Genomic DNA, 21,239 nt, shown 5'->3' on the forward strand with positions numbered 1-21,239 from the left:
GCCTGGACATGACCACATCCCCATGACCTGGAGATGACCACATCTCCATGGCCTGGACATGGCCACCGCCCCATGGCACCGTGGTGACCACAGCATGGTAGTGACCATCTCCTGGAGATGACCATGGCCTGGAAATGACCACATCCTCATGGCACCATGGTGACCACAGCATGGTAGTGACTGTGTCCTGGAGATGACCATGACCTGGAGATGACCACAGCCCCATGGCATGATGGTGACCATGGCCTGGAGATGACCACAGCCCCATGACCTGGACATGACCACATCCCCATGACCTGGAGATGACCATGGCTTGGAGATGACCACATCTCCATGCCACCATGGTGACCATGTCCTAGAGATGACCACATCTCCATGAATGTCATGGGGACAATCATGCCATGGTGTCATGGTCACAGCCATGACATGATGGTGACCACATGGACATCCCCACATCCTCATGCCACCATGATCACCATGGCCTGGACATGACCACATCCCCATGACCTGGAGATGACCATGACCTGGAGATGACCATGACCTGGAGATGACCATGGCCTGGAGATGACCATGGCCTGGAAATGATCACATCCCCATGGCACTGGTGACCACAACATGGTAGTGACCATGTCCTGGAGATGACCACAGCCCCATGGCATGATGGTGACCCTGGCCTGGAGATGACCATGGCCCCATGGCACGATGGTGACCATGACCTGGAGATGACCACATACCCGTGGCCTGGAAATTACCACATCCTCATGCCAACGTGGTGACCGTAGCCTGGTAGTGACCATGGCCTGGAGATGACCACAGCCCCATGGCATGGTCACAACCATGACCTGATGGTGACCACGTGGACATCTCCACATCCCTAGAAATGACTACATCCCCATGCCAACATGGTGACCACAGCATGGTAGTGACCATGTCCTGGAGGTGACCATGGCCTGGAGATTACCATGTCCTGGAGATGACCACATCCTCATGCCACCATGGTGACCATGACCTGGAGATGACCACATCCCCATGGCACCATGGTGACCATGGCCTGGAGATGACCATGGCCTGGAGATGACCACATCTCTATGGCCTGGACATGACCACAGCCCCATGCCAACATGGTGACCACAGCATGGTTGTGACCATGGCCTGGAGATGACCACATCCCATGGCCTGGAGATGACCATGTCCTGGAGATGATCACATCCCCATGTCCTGGAGATGACCACATCCCCACCCCACTGACCACGCCCCCACCTCCGCAGGCCCCACGCTGCTCCTCACCAGCGACATCATCCGCGCCCGCCTGGGCTCCTCGGCTCTGGAGAGGTAACGGTGGCGCTCAGCGGTGTCCCCACGCCCCTCAGGCCACCGCTGACCGCTCGGTGTCACCGGGCAGCATCCAGGAGTACCGGCTGTCGGGCTGGCTGGCCCAGCAGGAGGATCTGCACCGCATCGTGCTCTACCAGACCGACTGCACGCTGACCCCCTGGACGCTGCGCTGCATCCGCCAGGCCGACTGCATCCTCATCGTGGGGCTGGGGGAGCAGGAGCCGGCCCTGGGAGAGGTGAGGGGACATGGGGACAGGGACAGGGACATGGGGACAGGGACAGGGACATGGGGACAGGACTGCATCCTCATCGTGGGGCTGGGGGAGCAGGAGCTGGCCCTGGGAGAGGTCAGGGGACATGGGGACAGGGACATGGGGACAGGGACAGGACTGCATCCTCATCGTGGGGCTGGGGGAGCAGGAGCCGGCCCTGGGAGAGGTGAGGGGGACATGGGGACATGGGGACAGGGACATGGGGACAGGGACAGGAATGCATCCTCATCGTGGGGCTGGGGGAGCAGGAGCCAGCCCTGGGAGAGGTCAGGGGGACAGGGACATGGGGACAGGGACATGGACATGGGGACAGGGATATGGGGACAGGGACAGGACTGCATCCTCATCGTGGGGCTGGGGGAGCAGGAGCCGGCCCTGGGAGAGGTGAGGGGGACATGGGGACATGGGGACAGGGACATGGGGACAGGGACAGGGACATGGGGACAGGACTGCATCCTCATTGTGGGGCTGGGAGAGCAGGAGCCAGCCCTGGGAGTGGTGAGGGGGACATGGGGACATGGGGACAGGGACATGGGGACAGGGACAGGGACAGAGATGGAATGGGGACAGGGACAGGACTGCATCCTCATCGTGGGGCTGGGGGAGCAGGAGCCGGCCCTGGGAGAGGTGAGGGGGGACAGGGACCTGGGAGTGGGACACAGGGACACAGGATATTGGGACAGAGGGACATGGGGACACAGAGACACGAGATATGGGGACATGTCTCAGCTCTGGGGGTGACCCAGCCCCTCTGGTGCCACCACAGCTGGAGCAGATGTTGGAGAACACAGCAGTGCAGGCTCTGAAGCAGCTGGTGCTGCTGCACTGCGAGGACAGGGGGTGGCACAGGGGTGACACAGGGGGTGGCACAGGGTGACACAGATGTCCCAGCACTCTGGGGGTGACAGGGGTGACCCAGCCCCTCTCTGGTGTCCCCACAGCTGGAGCAGATGTTGGAGAACACGGCAGTGCAGGCTCTGAAGCAGCTGGTGCTGCTGCACCGCGAGGACAGGGGGTGACACGGGGTGACACAGGGTGACATAGGTGTGACACAACCCCTCTCTGGTGCCCCCACAGCTGGAGCAGATGTTGGAGAACACAGCCGTGCGGGCTCTGAAGCAGCTGGTGCTGCTGCACCGCGAGGACGGCGCTGGCCCGGCCCGCACGGTCGAGTGGCTCAACATGCGCAGCTGGTGCTCGGGCCACCTGCACATCCGCTGTCCCCGCCGCGTCTTCTCCCGCCGCAGCCCGGCCAAGCTGGTGCGTGTCCCCTCCCCCGGGCGCTGTCCCCTCCCCGGGAGTGGCTGTCACACCGCGCTGTCCCCTCCCCGCAGCGGGAGATGTACGAGAAGGTGTTTGAGAAGAGCCCCGACCGCCACAGCGACTTCTCGCGCCTGGCGCGCGTCCTCACCGGCAACACCATCGCACTGGTGCTGGGCGGCGGCGGCGCCAGGTGCGACACCTGTCACCTGTGTCCCCTGTCCCTGTGTCCCCTGTGTCCCCATGGCCCTGTGTGCCTTGGTGTCCGGTCCCCATGGCCCTGTCCCCATGGTCTGTGTGCCTGTCCCCATGTCCCCATGGTCTGTATTCCCATTCCCCTGCCTCCATGGCCCTGTGTCCCCCTGTCCCCATGGTCTATGTCCATGTCCCCAAGTCCCTATGGCCCTATATCCCATGTCCCCATGTCTCCATGTCCCCCATCCCCACATCCCTATATCCCGTGCCCGTGTGTTCCCATACCTAGTGTCCCCCTGTCCCCAAGTCCTTGTGTCCCCATGTCCCCATGCCCTCATATCCCCCTGTCCCCACACCTCACTTTCCCCCCATGATGCCCCAAACCTTTCATTTTCCTCATTTTTCTCATTTCCTCATTTGCCTCGTTTTCTTCACTTTCCTCACTTTCCTCATTTCCTCCTTTCTCTCATTTATTTCCCCTTTCCCTGCAGGGGCTGCTCTCACATCGGGGTCATCAAGGCCATGGAGGAGTCGGGGATCCCCATCGACCTGGTGGGGGGCACCTCCATCGGCGCCTTCATCGGAGCCCTGTACGCCGAGGAGCGCAGCGCCGTGCGCACCAAGCAGCGCGCCAGGGAGTGGGCCAGGGTAGGGGACATGGGGACATGGGGACAGGGACATGGGGACAGCGACATGGGGACAAGGACAGGACAGGGGCAGGGGGACAGGGACAGGGACATGGGGATGGGGACAGGGACAAGGGGACAGCTCTACACTGAGGAGCGCAGCGCCGTGTGCACCAAGCAGCGCACCAGGGAGTGGGCCAGGGTAGGGGACAGGGACAGGGACAGGGGGACAGGGACAGGGACATGGGGACAGGGACAGGGTGGGTGACAAGGACATGCCATCCCCAGGGACCTGTGCCCAGCCCTGCCCTGGCTGTTTCTAATCCAGCCTCCTCCTCCTCCTCAGTGCATGAATTCCGTTTTCGAGACCGTGCTGGACCTCACCTACCCCATCACCTCCATGTTCTCGGGCTCGGCCTTCAACGCCAGCATCAACCGAGTCTTCCAGGACAAACAGATCGAGGTGTGTCCCCACCGCTGTCACCCCCGCCCCGTGGTGTCCCCAGGGTGTCCCCAGGGTGTCACCCAGCCCGTGCCATCCCCACAGGACCTGTGGCTGCCCTACTTCAACGTCACCACGGACATCACGGCCTCGGCCATGCGGGTGCACACGGATGGTGAGAACCCCTGGGGACACTGTGGGGACATTGGGGACATTGGGGAGGGGACAGCTGGGGCTGCACGAGGCGCTAACACCGCTACTGAGCACTAACCCAGTAACCCCCCGTGAACACGGGGACGTGGCGGTGACAATGGGGACATCATGGTGGCATTGGGGACATCATGGTGGTGGGGACATGGTGGGGGGGGTGACAGGGACATGGGGGGAACCTGGAGTGGCACCAGGAGTCCACCCTGGACGAGGTGGGGCTGGGACCTGGGAGTGACAAGGATGGGGACAATGGTGTTGGGGACATGATGGTGGGGACATCACGGTGGTGTTGGTGACCTGGTGGTGGGGACACGGTGGGGACATCACGGTGGGGACATCACGGTGGTGTTGGTGACCTGGTGGTGGGGACATGGTGGTGGGGACATCACGGTGGTGTTGGTGACCTGGTGGTGGGGACACGGCGCTGGTGGTGGGACCCTCATGGTGGCTGCCCCTCTCCCTCTGCCGGGAGCTCACCTGGGACATTGAGCCGTCCACGGCCACCCCGCTGCGGTGGCCTCACCCCTCCCCTCTAACCCTCACTAACCCTCACTGACCGCTCTAACCCACACCAGTGTCCCCTCCCCTGTGCCCTCTGTCCCTGCCCGGTCACCCCCGGTGGCCGTGACCGTGTCCTCTCCGTCCCCAGGCAGCCTCTGGCGCTACGTCCGAGCCAGTGCCTCCTATACCCCCTACCTGCCTCCGCTCTGCGACCCCAAGGACAGCCACTGGCTGGTGGACGGCTGCTATGTTAACAATGTCCCAGGTCAGCACCTCGCTTTGGGGCCCAAAAAACCCCAAGAAACCACCAAAACCCCAAGAAACCACCAAAACACACCAAAAAACCACCAAAAAACCCCAAAAAACCAAACAAAACACACCAAAAAAACAACCAAAACACACTGAAAAAAGAAACAAAACACACCAGAAAACCACCAAAACACCCCCAGAGCCTCCACACCACCGGTCAGGGACGCGCCAGGGATCCTCTGCCCACCACGGGTGCGACCCGTGGGGCGCAGACGCGTCCCCGGCGCGGGCGGGGGCGATCGAGGGCGGGGCGTTGGCGTTTTCCCGGTTCCGTTTCCCGGTTTTTTTGTTTTATTCCCCCCCACCCGGCGCCGTTTCCCGGTTCCCAGGCTCGCTCTGGCGCTACGTGCGCGCCAGCATGACCCTGTCGGGCTACCTGCCCCCGCTGTGCGACCCCAAGGACGGCAACCTCCTCATGGACGGGGGGTACATCAACAACCTGCCAGGCAAGTGCGGCCGCCGCGGCGGCACGGCGGGCGCGGGGCGGGGATCTGCGGACGGACGGACAGACGGACACGGCCAAGGCGGAGGGATGGCCGGCTGGTTTCTTTTCCAGAACGTTCCAGGGTTTTTTTTGTGCTTAGATCCGTCCATCTTGTGTCCGTCTTGGGTCGTCTCTTGATGATTTTTCTGTGCTGGGTGGTTTTTCCGGAAGGTTCCATGGATTTCTGTGGACAGATCCATCCATCTTCCATCGGTTTTTCCAGAAGGTTCCATGGATTTCCATGGACAGATCTGTCCATCTTCCATTCTCCTGGAGGTTTTTTCAGAACGTTCCATGGATTTCCGTGGACAGATCTGTCCATTTTCCATCATTTCCAGGCGGTTTTTCCAGAATGTTCCATGGATTTCCATGGACAGATCCATCCATTTTCCATCAATTCCAGGCGGTTTTTCCAGAAGATTCCATGGATTTCCATGATCAGATCTGTCCATTTTCCATCATCTCTTGATGCCTTTTCCATGCTGGGTGGTTTTTCTAGAACGTTCCGTGGATTTCCATGGTCAAATCCATCCATATTCCATCATCTCCTGGTGGTTTTTCCAGAACGTTCTATAGATTTTCATGACCAGAATCCACCAACTGTGGATCATCTCCCGGTGTTTTTCCCATGCTGGGTGGTTTTTCCAGAATGTTCCATGGATTTCCATGGACAGATCCATCCATCTTCCATCATCTCCAGGCGGTTTTTCCAGAACATTCCATGGATTTTCATGATCAGATCTGTCCATCTTCCATCATTTCTTCATGACTTTTCCATACTGGGTGGTTTTTTTTGGAAGGTTCCATGGATTTCCATGGTCAGATCCATCCATATTCTGTCATCTCCTGGTGATTTTTCCAGAACATTCCATGGATTTTCATGGCCAGATCTGTCCATCTTCCATCACCTCTTGATGCCTTTTCCATGCTGGACGGTTTTTCTAGAACGTTCCATGGATTTTCATGGTCAAATCCCTCCATATTCCATCATCTCCAGGCAGTTTTTCCAGAACATTCCGTGGATTTCTGTGGTGAGATCCCTCCATATTCCATCATCTCCTGGTGGTTTTTCCAGAAGGCTCCATGGATTTTCATGGTCAGATCCGTCTATCTTCCATCATCTCTTGATGCCTTTCCCATACCAGGCCGTTTTCCAGAACATTCCGTGGATTTCCATGGCCAGATCCATCCATTTTGGATCATCTCTTGGTGCCTTTTCCACACCACTCAGTTTTCCAGAACGTTCCATGGACAGAATCCATCAATCTTCCATCTCGTCCTGGTGCTTTTTCCATGCCAGGCAGTTTTCCAGAACATTCCATGGATTTCCATGGGCAGATCCTTTCATCTTCCATCATCTCCAGGCGGTTTTTCCAGAACATTCCATGGATTTCCATGAACAGAATCCATCCCTCTTCCATCTCCTCCCGGTGTTTTTTCAATGCCAGGCAGTTTTCCAGAATATTCCATGGATTTCCATGGGCAGATCCTTTCATCTTCCACCATCTCCTGGTGGTTGTTCCAGAACATTCCATGGATTTCCCCCTGCAGGATCCATCTTCCATCCCTCTTCCATCGTCTCTTGACGTTCTCGGTGCTGGTCACCCCCTTGGGGCATCTCCACCCTCTGTCACCTCCTGGTGTCACCTCCCGATGTCCCCTGGTGTCCCCTGATGTACCTCAGTGTCCCCTGGTGTCCCTCAGTGTCCCTTGATGTCCCTCAGTGTCCCTTGATGTCACCTAATGTCCCCTAATATTCCCCAGGTCCTCCCATGTCCCCTAGTGTCCCTCAGTGTCCCCAATGTCCCTCAGTGTCCCTCAGTGTCCCCCAGTGTCCTTCAGTGTCCCCCTGGTATCTCCTGCTGTCCCCTGGTGTCCCTCAATGTCCCCTGATGTCCCTCAGTATCCCCCAATGTCTCCCACTGTCCCTTAGTGTCCCCAGATGTCCCCCTGGTATCTCTTGGTGTGCCCTGATGTCCCCTAATGTCCCCCAGTGTCCCCCAATGTCCCCTAGTGTCCCCCAGTGTCCCCTGATGTCCTCAGGTGTCCCTTGGTGTCCCCTGATGTCCCTCCGTGTCCCCCAGTATCCCTCACTGTCCCTCTGTGTCCCCTGATGTCTCCCTGGTATTGCTTGGTGTCTCCTGGTGTCCTCTGATGTCCCCTAATGTCCCCAGGTGTCCCCCAGTGTCTCCCAGTGTCCCTCAGTGTCCCCCTGGTATCTCTTGGTGTCCCCTGATGTCCCCAGGTGTCCCCAGTGTCTCCCAATGTCCCCTGGTGTCCCTCAGTGTCCCCCTGGTATCTCTTGGTGTCCCCTGATGTCCCTCAGTGTCTCTCAGTGTCCCCCTGGTATCTCCTGCTGTCCCCTGGTGTCTCCTGATGTCGCCTGATGTCCCCTAATGTCCCCTAGTGTCCCCCTGGTATCTCTTGGTGTCCCCTGGTGTCCCCCAGTGTCTCCCGATGTTCCTTAGTGTCCCTCATTGTCTCTCAGTGTCCCTCAATGTCTCTCAGTGTCCCCCTCATATTCCCTGGTGTCCCCAGATGTCCCCAGATGTCCCTTAATGTCCCCTGGTGTCCCACGGTGTCCCCTGCGGGACACCTCCACCCTCCTCACACCCCTGATGATGTCCCTGATGTCCCTGATGATGTCCCTGATGATGCCCTCAATGTCCCTGCTGTCCCCTGATGATGTCCCTGATGATGCCCTCGATGTCCCTGCTGTCCCCAACGACGTCCCCGCCGTCCCCGCAGCCGACATCGCGCGCAACATGGGCGCCAAGACGGTGATCGCCATCGACGTGGGCAGCCAGGACGAGACCGACCTGTGCAACTACGGCGACTCGCTGTCCGGCTGGTGGCTGCTCTGGACACGCCTCAACCCCTGGGCCGAGAAGGTCAAGGTGGGACACAGGGCACACTGGGGGACAACCAGGGGACACTTGGGGACAATGGGGACATTGGGGACACTGACCTGTGCCACTACGACGACTCGCTGTCCGGCTGGTGGCTGCTCTGGACGCGCCTCAACCCCTGGGCCGAGAAGGTCAAGGTGGGACACAGGGGACACTTGGGGACACTGGGGACATTGGGGACACTGACTTGTCCACTACGGCGACTCGCTGTCCGGCTGGTGGCTGCTCTGGACGCGCCTCAACCCCTGGGCTGAGAAGGTCAAGGTGGGACACAGGGGACACTTGGGGACATTTGGGGACATTGGAGACAGAGGGGACATTAGGGGACACTGACTTGTGCAACTACGGCGACTCGCTGTCCGGCTGGTGGCTGCTCTGGACACGCCTCAACCCCTGGGCTGAGAAGGTCAAGGTGGGACATGGGGGACACCAGGGGACACTTGGGGACATTGAGGACAATGGGGATGAGACCAAGATGGTGGAGACGGCTCGGGGGTGGAGGAGGATGGAGAAGGTCCAGGGGGACATCAGGGGATGATGGCAGTGGCGATGACGATGACAATGACGGAAATCACGACAATGACAATGAACGACGATGATGATGGTGACAATGACAGTGATGATGACGACGATGATAATGACGATGGTGGCGATGCAATGATGACAGTGACGACAATGACAATGACGATGATGATGAAGATGATGATGATGACAGTGATGACAATGATGGCGATGACAATGGTGACAATGACAATCATGATGATAATAACAATGACAGTGACAACTGTGATGATGACAAAGATGACAGTGACAGTGATGATGACAATGACATGATGATAATGATGACAATGACGATGCCAATAACGATAACAATGACAATGACGTGATGATGACGATGACCATGACAACGACAATGTTACCAATGACAATGATAGTGATGGCGATGACAATGATGCCAACAATGACAATGATGACAATCATGATAATGACAGTGATGACAATGACAGCGATGACAATGATGACAATGACAATGACAGTGATGCCGGTAACAATGACTATCATGATGATGACAACAGTGACAATGACAATGATGCCAATAACAATGACGATGATGACGATGACAATGATGATGACCATGACAATGATGACAATCATGATAATGACGATGACAATGACAATGATGACGACAATGACAATGATAACAATGATGCCAATGACAATGATAGTGATGACGATGACAATGATGCCGACAATGACAATGATGATAATGACAATGACGATGACAATGACAACAGAGATGACCATGACAATAATGACAATGATGACAGTCATGATAATGACAATGATGACAATGATGACAATGACAATGATAGTGATGACAATGACAGTGATGCCGACAATGACAATGCCGACAATGACAATGACAATGCCGAGGAGGTGGCGCTGGCCGTGTCCCGAGTGTCCGGTCGCGGCAGGTGCCGGACATGGCGGAGATCCAGTCGCGCTTGGCCTACGTGTCGTGCGTGCGGCAGCTCGAGGTGGTCAAGTCCAGCTCGTACTGCGAGTACATCCGGCCGCCCATCGACCGCTTCAAGACCATGGACTTCGGCAAGTTCGACGAGATCTACGTGAGTCGGGGGCTCGGGCTGGGCTGGGGGGCGCCAGGATTGGGGTTGGGGTGTCCTTGGTCATTTTGGGGTGTCCTTGGTCATTGTTTGGGTTCCTTGGTCATCGTTGGGGTCTCCTTGGTCATCGTTTGGGTTCCTTGGTCATTTTGGGGTGTCCTTGGTCATTGTTTGGGTTCCTTGGTTATCATTGGGTTCCTTGGTCACTGTTGTGGTTCTTTGGTCATTGTTGGGATGTTCTTGGTCATTGTTGGGATTCCTTGGTCATTTTGGGGTGTCCTTGGTCATCGTTGGGGTCTCCTTGGTCCATTTTTGGGGTTCTTTGGTCATTGTTGGGATGTTCTTGGTCATTGTTGGGATTCCTTGGTCATTTTGAGGTGTCCTTGGTCATCGTTGGGGTCTCCTTGGTCATCGTTTGGGTTCCTTGGTCATTGTTTGGGTTCCTTGGTCATTGTTGGGGTTCCTTGGTCATTGTTTGGGTTCCTTGGTCACTGTTGTGGTTCTTTGGTCATTGTTGAGGTGTTCTTGGTCATTGTTGGGGTGTTCTTGGTCATTGTTGGGGTCTCCTTGGTCCATTTTTGGGGTTCCTTGGTCATTGTTGGGTTCCTTGGTCACTGTTGTGGTTCTTTAGTCATTGTTGGGGTGTCCTTGGTCATTGTTGGGATTCCTTGGTCATTTTGGGGTCTCCTTGGTCATTGTTGTGGTTCTTTGGTCATTGTTGGGATGTTCTTGGTCATTGTTGGGGTGTTCTTGGTCATTGTTGGGGTCCTTGGTCATTTTGGGGTTCTTTGGTCATTGTTGGGGTTTTCCAGCCATCATTGAGGTGTCCTTGGTCATCATTGGGTACTTTTATCATCACTGACCTTCTCTGCCCATTGTTGGGTGTTCATGGTCATTGTTGGGGTGTTCTTGGTCATTTTGGGGTGTCCTTGGCCCTTGTTGGGGCCCTTGGTCATTTTTGGGGTCACCTTGGTCATCATTGGGGTCTTCTTGGTCGTTTTGGGGTTCTTTGGTCATTGTTGGGGTTTTCCAGCCATCATTGAGGTGTCCTCAGTCATCATTGGGTTCCTTCATCATCACTGGGATTCTCTGCCCGTTTTTGGGGTTCCTTGGTCATTGTTGGGGTGTCCTTGGTCATTGTTTGGGTTCTTTGATCATTGTTGGGCTGTCCTTGGTCATCATTGGGTTCCTTGGTCATTGTTTGGGTTCTTTAGTAATTTTTGGGGTTCCTTGGTCATTGTTGTGGTTCTTTGGTCATCGTTGGGGTGTCCTTGGTCATTGTTTGGGTTCTTCTTTTGGGGTTTCTTGGTAATTTTGGGTGTTTCTTGGTCATTGTTGGGGTTCTTTGGTCATTGTTGGGCTGTCCTTGGTTGGTTTTGGTGATCCTTGGTCATTTTTGGGGTTTCTTGGTAATTTTGGGTGTTTCTTGGTCATTGTTGGGGTTCCTTGGTCATTGCTGGGGTTTATTGGTCATTGTTGTGGTTCCTTGGTCGTCGTTGGGGTGTCCTTGACCATCACTTGGGTGTCCTGGGCCATCTCAGGGATGTCCTGAGCCATTGACCACTGCCCCCAGGACGTTGGCTACCAGCACGGCAAGCTGGTGTTCGAGGGCTGGAGCCGCGGGGACGTCATCGAGAAGATGGTGAAGGATCGGCGCTCGGCCGACTTCTACGAGAGCAAACGCATGGACGTGAGCGCGGGGACACCTGGGGGGGCACTGGGGACACCTGGGGGGACACCTGGGGACACCTGGGGGACGTGGCAGGGACACAGGGGGGTGGTGGCTCATCGGGGACCTGCCCTGGGCCACCCCGGCCTTGTCACCGTCCTTTGAGGGGTGTCACTTCTTGAGTGACCTTAATGACACTGCCACTCTGTTCCTGTCACCTTCCCTGTCACTGTCACCCTGTCTCTATCACCCTGTCACTATCACCCTGTCACTGTCACTCTGTCACTGTCACTACCACTTTGTTCCTGTCACCCTTTGTCCCCTCTCCTGTCCCTCCCTTTGTCCCCTGCCCCGTTGGTCCCTTCTGTGTCCCTCTCCTGTCACCTCTGTCCCCTGAGGTGTCCCCTGACCTGTCCCTTGTGTCGCCCAGGTGCTCACCTGTCCCAGTGCTGTCCCCTCAGGTGTCCCTTGTGTCCCCCCAAGTGTCCCCTGTCCCCTGACCTGTCCCCCAAGTGTCCCCTGTCCCCTCACCTGTCCCGTGTGTCCCCTCAGGTGTCCCCTGTCCCCTCACCTGTCCCGTGTGTCCCCTCAGGTGTCCCCTGTCCCCTCACCTGTCCCGTGTGTCCACCAGGTGCTCACCTGTCTCCCCCAGGTGTCCCCCCAAGTGTCACCTGTCCCCTGACCTGTCCCCTCAGGTGTCCCTTGTGTCCTCCCAAGTGTCCCCTGTCCCCTGACCTGCTCGTTGTGTCCCCCAGGTGCTCACCTGTCCCCTCAGGTGTCCCCTGTTCCCCTCACCTGTTCCTCTGTCCCCTCAGGTGTCCCCTGTCCCCTGACCTGTACCCCCAAGTGTCACCTGTCGCCTGACCTGTCCCCTCAGGTGTCTCCTGTCCCCTGACCTGTCCCTCGTGTCCCCAGGTGCTCACCTGTCCCAGTGCCGGTTTCACGGACCTGGCTGAGATCGTGTCACGGATCGAGCCCGCCCAGCCCTACCTGTCCGACGGCTACGGCGACGGTGACAGCGGGGACAGGGACACAGGGGACAGAGGGGACAACGGGGACAGGGACAGAGGGGACAGTGGGGACAGGGGAGGGGACAGCGGGGACAGGGATAGAGGGGACAGCGGGGACAGGGGAGGGGACAGCAGGGACAGGGACACAGGGGAGGGGACATCTCAACTCGGGAGGGCACCGTGACACGGGGACAGCAGGGACATCACGACAGGGACATCGCGAGGGACACTGGGGACATGGTGGCAGGGAAGGGGACACCCTGAGGGCTGGGATTTGGGTCTGGGGTCTCTGATTTGGTTCTGGAATCTCAGATTTGGGTCTGGGGTCCATGATTTAGGTCTGGGGGTTCAGATTTGGGTCTGGGGTCCCTGATTTGGGTTTGAGGTCTCAGATTTGGGACTGGGAGTTCAGATTTGGGACTGAGGGTTCAGATTTGGGTCTGGGGTCTCAGATTTGGGTCTGGGGTCTCAGATTTGGGTCTGGGGTCTCTGATTTGGGTCTGGGGTCTCTGATTTAGGGTTTGAGGTCTCTGATTTGGGTTTGAGGTCTCAGATTTGGGTCTGGGGTCTCACCCAAGCCCATCTCCCCCCAGAGGAGTCCGATTACCTGACCGAGTAAGAGGGGCTGGGATTTGGGATTTGGGGGTTCAGATTTGGGTCTGGGCTCTCAGATTTGGGTCTGGGGTCTCTGATTTGGGTCTGGGGTCTCAGATTTGGGTCTGGGAGTTCAGATTTGGGACTGAGGGTTCAGATTTGGGTCTGGGGTCTCAGATTTGGGTCTGGGCTCTCAGATTTGGGTCTGGGGTCTCTGATTTGGGTCTGGGGTCTCAGATTTGGGTCTGGGGTCCCTGATTTGGGTCTGGGGTCTCAGATTTGGGTCTGATTTTGGTCGTCTCCCCCCAGAGGAGTCCGATTACCTGACCGAGTACGAGGACGAGGGCCCGGAGTCGCTGCGGGGCGAGGAGGACGCGGCCGAGTGGGGCAGCAACGAGGCCGTGAGTGACCCCAAAACACGGGGGGGGGGACCCCAAAAATGGGGCTGGGGGACCCCAAAAATGGGGCTGGGGGTCCTGAGCCAGGTCTGGGGGGTTGTGGGGTCATGGGGACCCCAAAAAATGGGGGGAAATGGGGATTTGGGGTTCCAAAAATGAGGATTTCGGGTTCCAAAAATGGGGTTTGGGGTTTTGGGGTCCCCAAGGGGGTCCTGACCCAGGTGTGGGGGGGTTGTGGGGTCATGGGGACCCCAAAAATGGGGCTGGGGGGGGTCCCAAGGGGGTCCTGAGTCCACCTGGGAGGGGTTGTGGGGTCATGGGGACCCCAAAAAATGGGGAAAATGGGGAAAAAAAGGGGTTTAAAAAATGGAGATTTGGGGTTTAAAAAATGGAGATTTGGGTTTTTTGGGTCTGGGGTCCCAAGGGGCTCCCAGTGGCCTTGGGGACAGCCTGGCCACCTCCACCCAGGTGTCCCCAATGTCCCCAATGTCCCCCCAGGAGGAGGAGAAGTCCCTTCGGCACCGCCCCAGCCCGGCCGGGACCCCCCCGACCCCCCCCACGGACCCCGACGGATTCTGAGGGACCCGAGGTGGCACCGCCTGGAAATGGGGGCCCCCAATGTCCCCAACCCTGCCCTGGGGGTCCCCAATGTCCCCAAAATGGGGGTCTCTGCCCCTTCCCCCTCGTTCTGGCACTTTCCTGCGGGGCCCGGGACCCCCAGTGTCCCCCCAATGTCCTCAGGGGGGTCCTGGGATCCCCAAATGTCCCTACTAATGTCCCCTCAGTGTCACCTCCGTGTCCTCAGGGGGTTCCCAGGACCCGTCAATGTCCCCTCAGTGTCTCAAGGTGGGGTCCTGGGATCCCCAAATGTCCCCTCCCGTGTCCAGGGTGACACCAGGAGGGGTCCTGGGATCTCCAATGTCCCCTCAATGTCCCCTCAGTGTCCCCAATGTCCTCAGGGGGGGTTTGGGACCACCAAAGTCCCCCCAAAGTTCCCCCAATGTCCCCTCATTGTCCCCTCATTGTCCCCGCGCTGTTGCACTGTCCCACCCCCCCGGCCGGCCACGGGGGGGCGCTGCTGTAAATTTTATTTTTTTCCGGTTATTTTTCTTTTTTTTTTTTTTTTTTTTTAACGGTTCTTATGCAAATCCAGGCCGGCTGGATGGGTTCTTGATTAATTATTGATTATCGGTTAATTATTAATTAATTATTGGTAAATTATTGATGCGTGGAGTCTTAATTTTTTAAATCGAATTAAAAAATGATGCTGTTGGGGGGCGGGAATGGACTGGGAACAGGTGTGGAAATCTCGACTTCCTATTGGTTCCGACGGCTGTCAATCAAAGCTCAGCCAGTCACAGCCAGCCACTCACAACTCTCAGCCAATCACAGCCATCTCAGGGGTGGGCGGGGCCTCGCCTCACGGGATTCCGTTCGGTTCCGTTCCCGCTCCCGGCCCGGCCTGGGCGCTGCCCCGAGGCCGCGGAGATACCGGAGCGGTACCGGAGCCGTGACCGGGCTGAGAACGCGCTCCCGGTGCCGCCATTAATGAAGTTTCGAGTCCCCGGTGCCCCCCGGTACTCGCAACTCCCGCGCTTCCGCCTTTGTGGCGCTGTGTCTCCTCATTGGTCAGCGCAGCTGTCACTCAAGCTTTACAGCCAATCACGGCGGGGATCGTAGCCTTCCCGCGCTCCCGCCTTTGCAGTGTTGCCGCTTCTCATTGGCCAACGCGGCTGTCACTCATCACTCTCAGCCAATCATGGCGGGGATTCTTACAGTTTCCGCGCTCCCGCCTTTGCAGTGTTGCTTCTCATTGGCCAACGTGGCTGTCACTCATCGCTCTCAGCCAATCAAGGTGGGGTCTCGGCGCCCCCTCAGGAGGCGCCGCTGTTATTCCCATTTTCTCGGTTTAATTCCCGATTTTTGGGTTTAATTCCCGATTCTTCGTTTAATTCCAAATTTTTGGGAATTATGGGATCCTAAACCCCTCCCCTGCCTCCCAAATCCACGATATTTTTATTCCCCCCCTTCCCCATTTTTCCCCAGCAAGAAGAATTCCAAACTCTTTCAAAACCAAAAAAACACCTTGATCAACATTTTTTTTTTTCCATTGCCACGTTCCCCCCCAAAAAAAAAATCCCTGGAGAACAGGAAAATCCCGGGAAATTTGGGAAATTCCAAGAAGATCTCGGGGGGTTTCAAATCCCACCTTGGAAGCTGCCGGAACGTTCCTGGGAAAGGTGAAAAATTTGGATCCTCCTGGGAATGCCATCATGATTTGGGGTTTTTTTTTTTGGGAATTTTGGGAATTGCCCCCTCAGGAAGGCACTCGGAGGCGGGAGCTGCCCAGCAGGAGCTGCAGGATCCGATCCACGGAAAAGGCCAACAGGAAATCGGCCACCAGCACGGCCAGGATCAGCAGGCGGAACTGGGAAAGAGAATTCCGGAATGTTCCAGGGGAATTCTGGAATGTTCTGTGGGAATGGGGCACTGATCCCATCCCAAATCCCCGGGAATTCACCCCAAATCCCATCCTGGAATCGGCCATGAGCACCGACAGGAGCTGGGAAGAATAATTCTGGAATGTTCCAAGGGAATTCTGGAATGTTCTAAGGGAATTCTGGAATGTTCTAAGGGAATTTTGGAATGTTCCAAGGGAATTCTGGAATGTTCTGTGAGAATTCTGGAATGTTCCTGGGGAATTATGGAATGTTCCATGGGTATTCTGGAATGTTCTAAGGGAATTCTGGAATGTTCCAGAGGAATTCTGGAATGTTCTGTGGGAATGGGGCACTGACCCACCCCAAATCCCATCCTGAAATCAGTCATGAGCACCGACAGGAACTGGGAAAAAAAGTTCTGGAAGGTTCTAAGGGAATTCTGGAATGTTCCATGGGAATTCTGGAATGTTCCAGAGGAATTCTGGAATGTTCTGTGGGAATGGGGCACTGATCCCATCCCAAATCCTTGGGAATTCACCCCAAATCCCATCCTGGAATTGGCCATGAGCACCGACAGGAACTGGGAAAAAGAATTCTGGAATGTTCTAAGGGAATTCTGGAATGTTCTATGGGAATTCTGGAATGTTCTGAGGGAATTCTGGAATGTTCCATGGGAATTCTGGAATGTTCTGTGGGAATGGGGCACTGATCCCACCCCAAATCCCATCCTGGAATCGGCCATGAGCACGGCCAGGAACTGGGGAAAAGAATTCTGGAATGTTCTGTGGGAATTCTGGAATGTTCTGTGGGAATTCTGGAATGTTCTAAGGGAATTTTGGAATGTTCTGTGGGAATTCTGGAATGTTCCATGGGAATGGGGCACTGACCCCAAATATCAACCCCAAAATCCTTGGAATTCCAGAATGTTCCATGGGAAGGGGGCTCCTAAATCCCCAAATCCCCATCCTCAAATCCCTGGGAATTCCAGAATATTCCATAGGAATTCCAGAATGTTCCAGGCAGAAATGGGCTCCCAAATCCCAACTGGAATTCTGGAACATTCCTGGTGGGAATGGTGCCCAGATCCTGTCTCAATCCACAGGCAGGGACAGTTCCCACATTCCCCAGAATTCAGGGAATTTCTCCTTGGAATTTGGGAATTTTCCCCCTGGAATTTGGGGATTTCCCTCTGGAATTTGGGAATTTCCCTCTGGAATTTTGGGAATTTCCTTGGAATTGGGGCCTCACCTGGGTGGGAATCTCGGAACTCCCCTCCCTATAAAAATTCCCATCCTGGAGCCACTTCCCCAAGGAAATTCCCACTGGAATTTGGGAAATCCTGAAAAATTCCCCTCTGGAATTTTGGGAATTTCCCTCTGGAATTTTGGGAATTTCCTTGGAATTGGGGCCTCACCTGGGTGGGAATCTCGGAACTCCCCTCCCTATAAAAATTCCCATCCTGGAGCCACTTCCCCAAGGAAATTCCCCCTGGAATTTGGGAAATCCTTGAAATTCCCCTCTGGAATTTTGGGAATTTCCCTCTGGAATTTGGGAATTTCCCTGGAATTGGGGCCTGACCTGGGTGGGAATCTCAGACCCCCCCTCCCATCCTGGAGCCGTTTCCCCGTGGAATTTCCCCCTGAAACTTTGGGAACTTGGGGAATGTGCCCTGGAATTTTGGGAATTTTGGGAATTGTAGGAATTTTGGCAACCCTGGGGGTGTTTTTGGCTCTCACCTCCATGGGGATCTCGACGAGGCCGAAGCTGAGGTTGAGCTCGGGGCAGGCTCCGCTCAGCAGCCCCAGCACGGCCGAGGCCGAGAGCAGCAGCGCCCAGAGCAGCGCCCGGTTCTGCCCCAGGCTCTCCATGAACGGCTGGCCCTGCCAAAAGGGGAACTGGTTTGGACTGGGAGGCACTGGCAGGGACTGGGAGGGACTCTGGGGGCACTGGGAAGGACTTTGGGGGCACTGGGAGGGACTTTGGGGGCACTGGTTTGTACTGGGAGGGACTTTGGGGGCACTGGGAGCAGATTCCGAGTGGTTTGGGAGCAGTAAAATGGGGTTTGATGGCACTGGGAGGGCACTGGTTTGTACTGGGAGGGATTTTGGGGGCACTGGTTTGTACTGGGAGGGATTTTGGGGGCACTGGTTTGGACTGGGAGGGATTTTGTGGGCACTGGGAGGGACTTTGTGAGCACTGGGAGCTGATTCTGAGTGGTTTCAGAGCAGTAAGATGTGGTTTGAGGGCACTGGTTTGTACTGGTTTGTACTGAGAGGCACTTTGGGGGCACTGGGAGCCCATTCCAAGTGGTTTCAGAGGAGTAAAATGGGGTTTGAGGGCACTGGGAGGGCACTGGGAGGGCACTGGCTTGTACTGGGAGGGACTTTGGGGGCACTGGTTTGTACTGGGAGGGACTCTGGGGGCACCGGGAGCTGATTCCGGGTGGTTTGGGAGCAGTAAAATGGGGTTTGATGGCACTGGGAGGGCACTGGTTTGTACTGGTTTGTACTGGGAGGGAGTTTGTGGGTACTGGGAGGGCACTGGTTTGTACTGGGAGGGACTCTGGGGGCACTGGTTTGTACTGGTTTGTACTGGGAGGGACTTTGGGGGCACTGGGAGCTGATTCCGAGTGGTTTCAGAGCAGTTAAATGGGGTTTGATGGCACTGGGAGGGCACTGGGAGGGCACTGGTTTGTACTGGGAGAGACTCTGGGGGCACTGGTTTGTACTGGTTTGTACTGGGAGGGACTTTGGGGGCATTGGGAGCTGATTCCAAGTGGTTTTGGAACAGTAAAATGAGGTTTGATGGCACTGGTTTGTACTGGTTTGTACTGGGAGGGAGTTTGTGGGTACTGAGAGGGCACTGGTTTGTACTGGGAGGGGTTTGTGGGCACTGGTTTGTACTGGTTTGTACTGGGAGGGACTCTGGGGGCACTGGGAGCTGATTCCGAGTGGTTTCAGAGCAGTAAAATGGGGTTTGATGGCACTGGTTTGTACTGGTTTGTACTGGGAGGAAATTTGGGGGCACTGGTTTGTACTGGTTTGTACTGGGAGGGACTTTGGGGGCACTGGGAGCTGATTCCGAGTGGTTTGGGAGCAGTAAAATGGGGTTTGATGGCACTGGTTTGTACTGGTTTGTACTGGGAGGGACTTTGGGGGCATTGGGAGGGCACTGGTTTGTACTGGGAGGGCACTGGTTTGTACTGGTTTGTACTGGGAGGGACTTTGGGGGCACTGGGAGCCCATTCCGAGTGGTTTCAGAGGAGTAAAATGGGGTTTGAGGGCACTGGGAGGGCACTGGGAGGGCACTGGTTTGTACTGGGAGGGACTTTGGGGGCATTGGGAGGGCACTGGTTTGTACTGGGAGGGACTTTGGGGGCACTGGTTTGCACTGGTTTGTACTGGGAGGGACTCTGGGGGCACTGGGAGCTGATTCCAAGTGGTTTCAGAGCAGTAAAATGGGGTTTGATGGCACTGGGAGGGAACTGGGAGGGACTGAGATAAACTGGTTTGTACTGGTTTGTACTGGGAGGGACTCTGGGGGCACTGGTTTGTACTGGTTTATACTGGGAGGAATGGGGTGATTGGGGTGATGGGGAACAAGGGGGGAAATTGGGGAAAAGGGGAAGAGAAACTGGGAAAAACTGGGAGAAAAACTGGGAAAACGAGGAGGAGAAATTGGGAAAACTGAGGAAAAAAAGCCTGGAAAAGCCTGGAAAAGCCTGGAAAAACCTGGAAAAACATGGAAAAACACGGATAAACACGGAAAAACATGGAAAATTGGGAATATTCTGGAATTCCCACCTTGTAGTTGATGGCAAAGGTCGCTGTCTGCATGGCCATGGCCAGCAGGTACACGGTGCTGTTCACCAGGGACGGCTCAAACTCCCGGCTCAGATCCACAAATTCCTCCTCCCTGGGCAGGAAAAACTGGGATCAGTTCTGGGATAAATTCTGGGATAAATCTGGGATCAATTCTGGGATAAATCTGGGATCAATTCTGGGATAAATTCTGGGATAAATCTGGGATCAATTCTGGGATCAATCCTGGGATCAATTCCCAAAAAAATCCCATTTTTGGGGGGTTAAATTTGATTTAAATTGGGTTTTGGAGCTGGAAAAATGGGAATTTCTGGCTCAGATCCATGGAAAAATTGGGATCAATCCTGGGATCAATTCTGGGATCAATCCTGGGATCAATTCTGGGATCAATTCCCAAAAAAATCCCATTTTTAGGGGGTTAAATTTGATTTAAACTGGGTTTTGGAGCTGGAAAAATGGGAATTTCCGGCTCAGATCCATGGAAAAATTGGGATCAATCTTGGGATCAATTCTGGGATCAATCCTGGGATCAATCTTGGGATAGATCCTGGGATCAGTTCTGGGATAAATCCTGGGATCAACCCTGGGATCCACCCTGGGATCAATTCCTTTAAAAATCCCATTTTTGGGGGGTTAAATTTGGTTTAAATTGGGTTTTGGAGTTGGAAAAATGGGAATTCCTGGCTTAGATCCATGGAAAAATTGGGATCAATCTTGGGATCAATCCTGGGATCAAATCTGGGATCAATTCTGGGATCAATCCTGGGATCAAGTCCCAAAAAAATCCCATTTTTGGAGGGTTAAATTTGGTTTAAATCGGGTTTTGGAGCTGGAAAAAAGGGAATTTCTGGCTCAGATCCACAAATTCCTCCTCCCTGGGCAGGAAAAACTGGGATCAATTCTGGGATAAATCTGGGATCAATTCTGGGATCCATCCTGGGATCAATTCCCAAAAAAATCCCATTTTTGGGGGGTTAAATTTGGTTTAAATTGGGTTTTGGAGCTGGAAAAATGGGAATTTCCAGCTCAGATCCATGGAAAAATTGGGATCAATCTTGGGATCAATCTTGGGATCAAATCTGGGATCAATTCTGGGATCAATTCTGGGATAAATCTGGGATCAATCCTGGGATCAATT

The 21,239-nt window shown here is 55.4% G+C and overlaps 2 protein-coding genes across 5 annotated transcripts in view; one reads left to right on the forward strand and one right to left on the reverse strand.

The window, feature by feature from the left end:
- PNPLA6 (patatin like phospholipase domain containing 6) overlaps positions 1-15,060 on the forward strand; it is a 33,393-nt gene extending 18,333 nt beyond the window's left edge. For 2 of the 4 annotated variants that reach the window (XM_033083712.1, XM_033083713.1), the window contains exons 23-37: positions 1,269-1,332; positions 1,403-1,571; positions 2,685-2,867; positions 2,942-3,060; positions 3,554-3,710; positions 4,035-4,151; positions 4,236-4,305; positions 4,990-5,106; positions 5,480-5,596; positions 8,383-8,531; positions 10,019-10,171; positions 11,742-11,858; positions 12,753-12,849; positions 13,751-13,842; positions 14,338-15,060. In XM_033083712.1, coding sequence (XP_032939603.1) covers positions 1,269-1,332; positions 1,403-1,571; positions 2,685-2,867; positions 2,942-3,060; positions 3,554-3,710; positions 4,035-4,151; positions 4,236-4,305; positions 4,990-5,106; positions 5,480-5,596; positions 8,383-8,531; positions 10,019-10,171; positions 11,742-11,858; positions 12,753-12,849; positions 13,751-13,842; positions 14,338-14,418 — 1,802 coding nt within the window. In that variant the 3' untranslated portion in view covers positions 14,419-15,060. The remainder of the gene's footprint in view (positions 1-1,268; positions 1,333-1,402; positions 1,572-2,684; positions 2,868-2,941; positions 3,061-3,553; positions 3,711-4,034; positions 4,152-4,235; positions 4,306-4,989; positions 5,107-5,479; positions 5,597-8,382; positions 8,532-10,018; positions 10,172-11,741; positions 11,859-12,752; positions 12,850-13,750; positions 13,843-14,337) is intronic. The other 2 variants (XM_033083711.1, XM_033083710.1) reach the window with 2 other exon arrangements.
- An 885-nt stretch (positions 15,061-15,945) lies between these two features.
- Positions 15,946-21,239, reverse strand: part of ATP13A1 (ATPase 13A1) — a 62,123-nt gene continuing 56,829 nt past the window's right edge. Inside the window, exons 24-26 of the mRNA XM_033083749.2 lie at positions 20,084-20,195; positions 18,017-18,160; positions 15,946-16,267 (exon numbers count right to left, since the gene is read on the reverse strand). Coding sequence (XP_032939640.1) covers positions 16,157-16,267; positions 18,017-18,160; positions 20,084-20,195 — 367 coding nt within the window. The 3' untranslated portion in view covers positions 15,946-16,156. The remainder of the gene's footprint in view (positions 16,268-18,016; positions 18,161-20,083; positions 20,196-21,239) is intronic.

The sequence above is a fragment of the Catharus ustulatus genome, chromosome 33, assembly GCF_009819885.2.
Source record: "Catharus ustulatus isolate bCatUst1 chromosome 33, bCatUst1.pri.v2, whole genome shotgun sequence".
In the NCBI taxonomy this organism is placed as follows: Eukaryota; Metazoa; Chordata; class Aves; order Passeriformes; family Turdidae; genus Catharus; species Catharus ustulatus.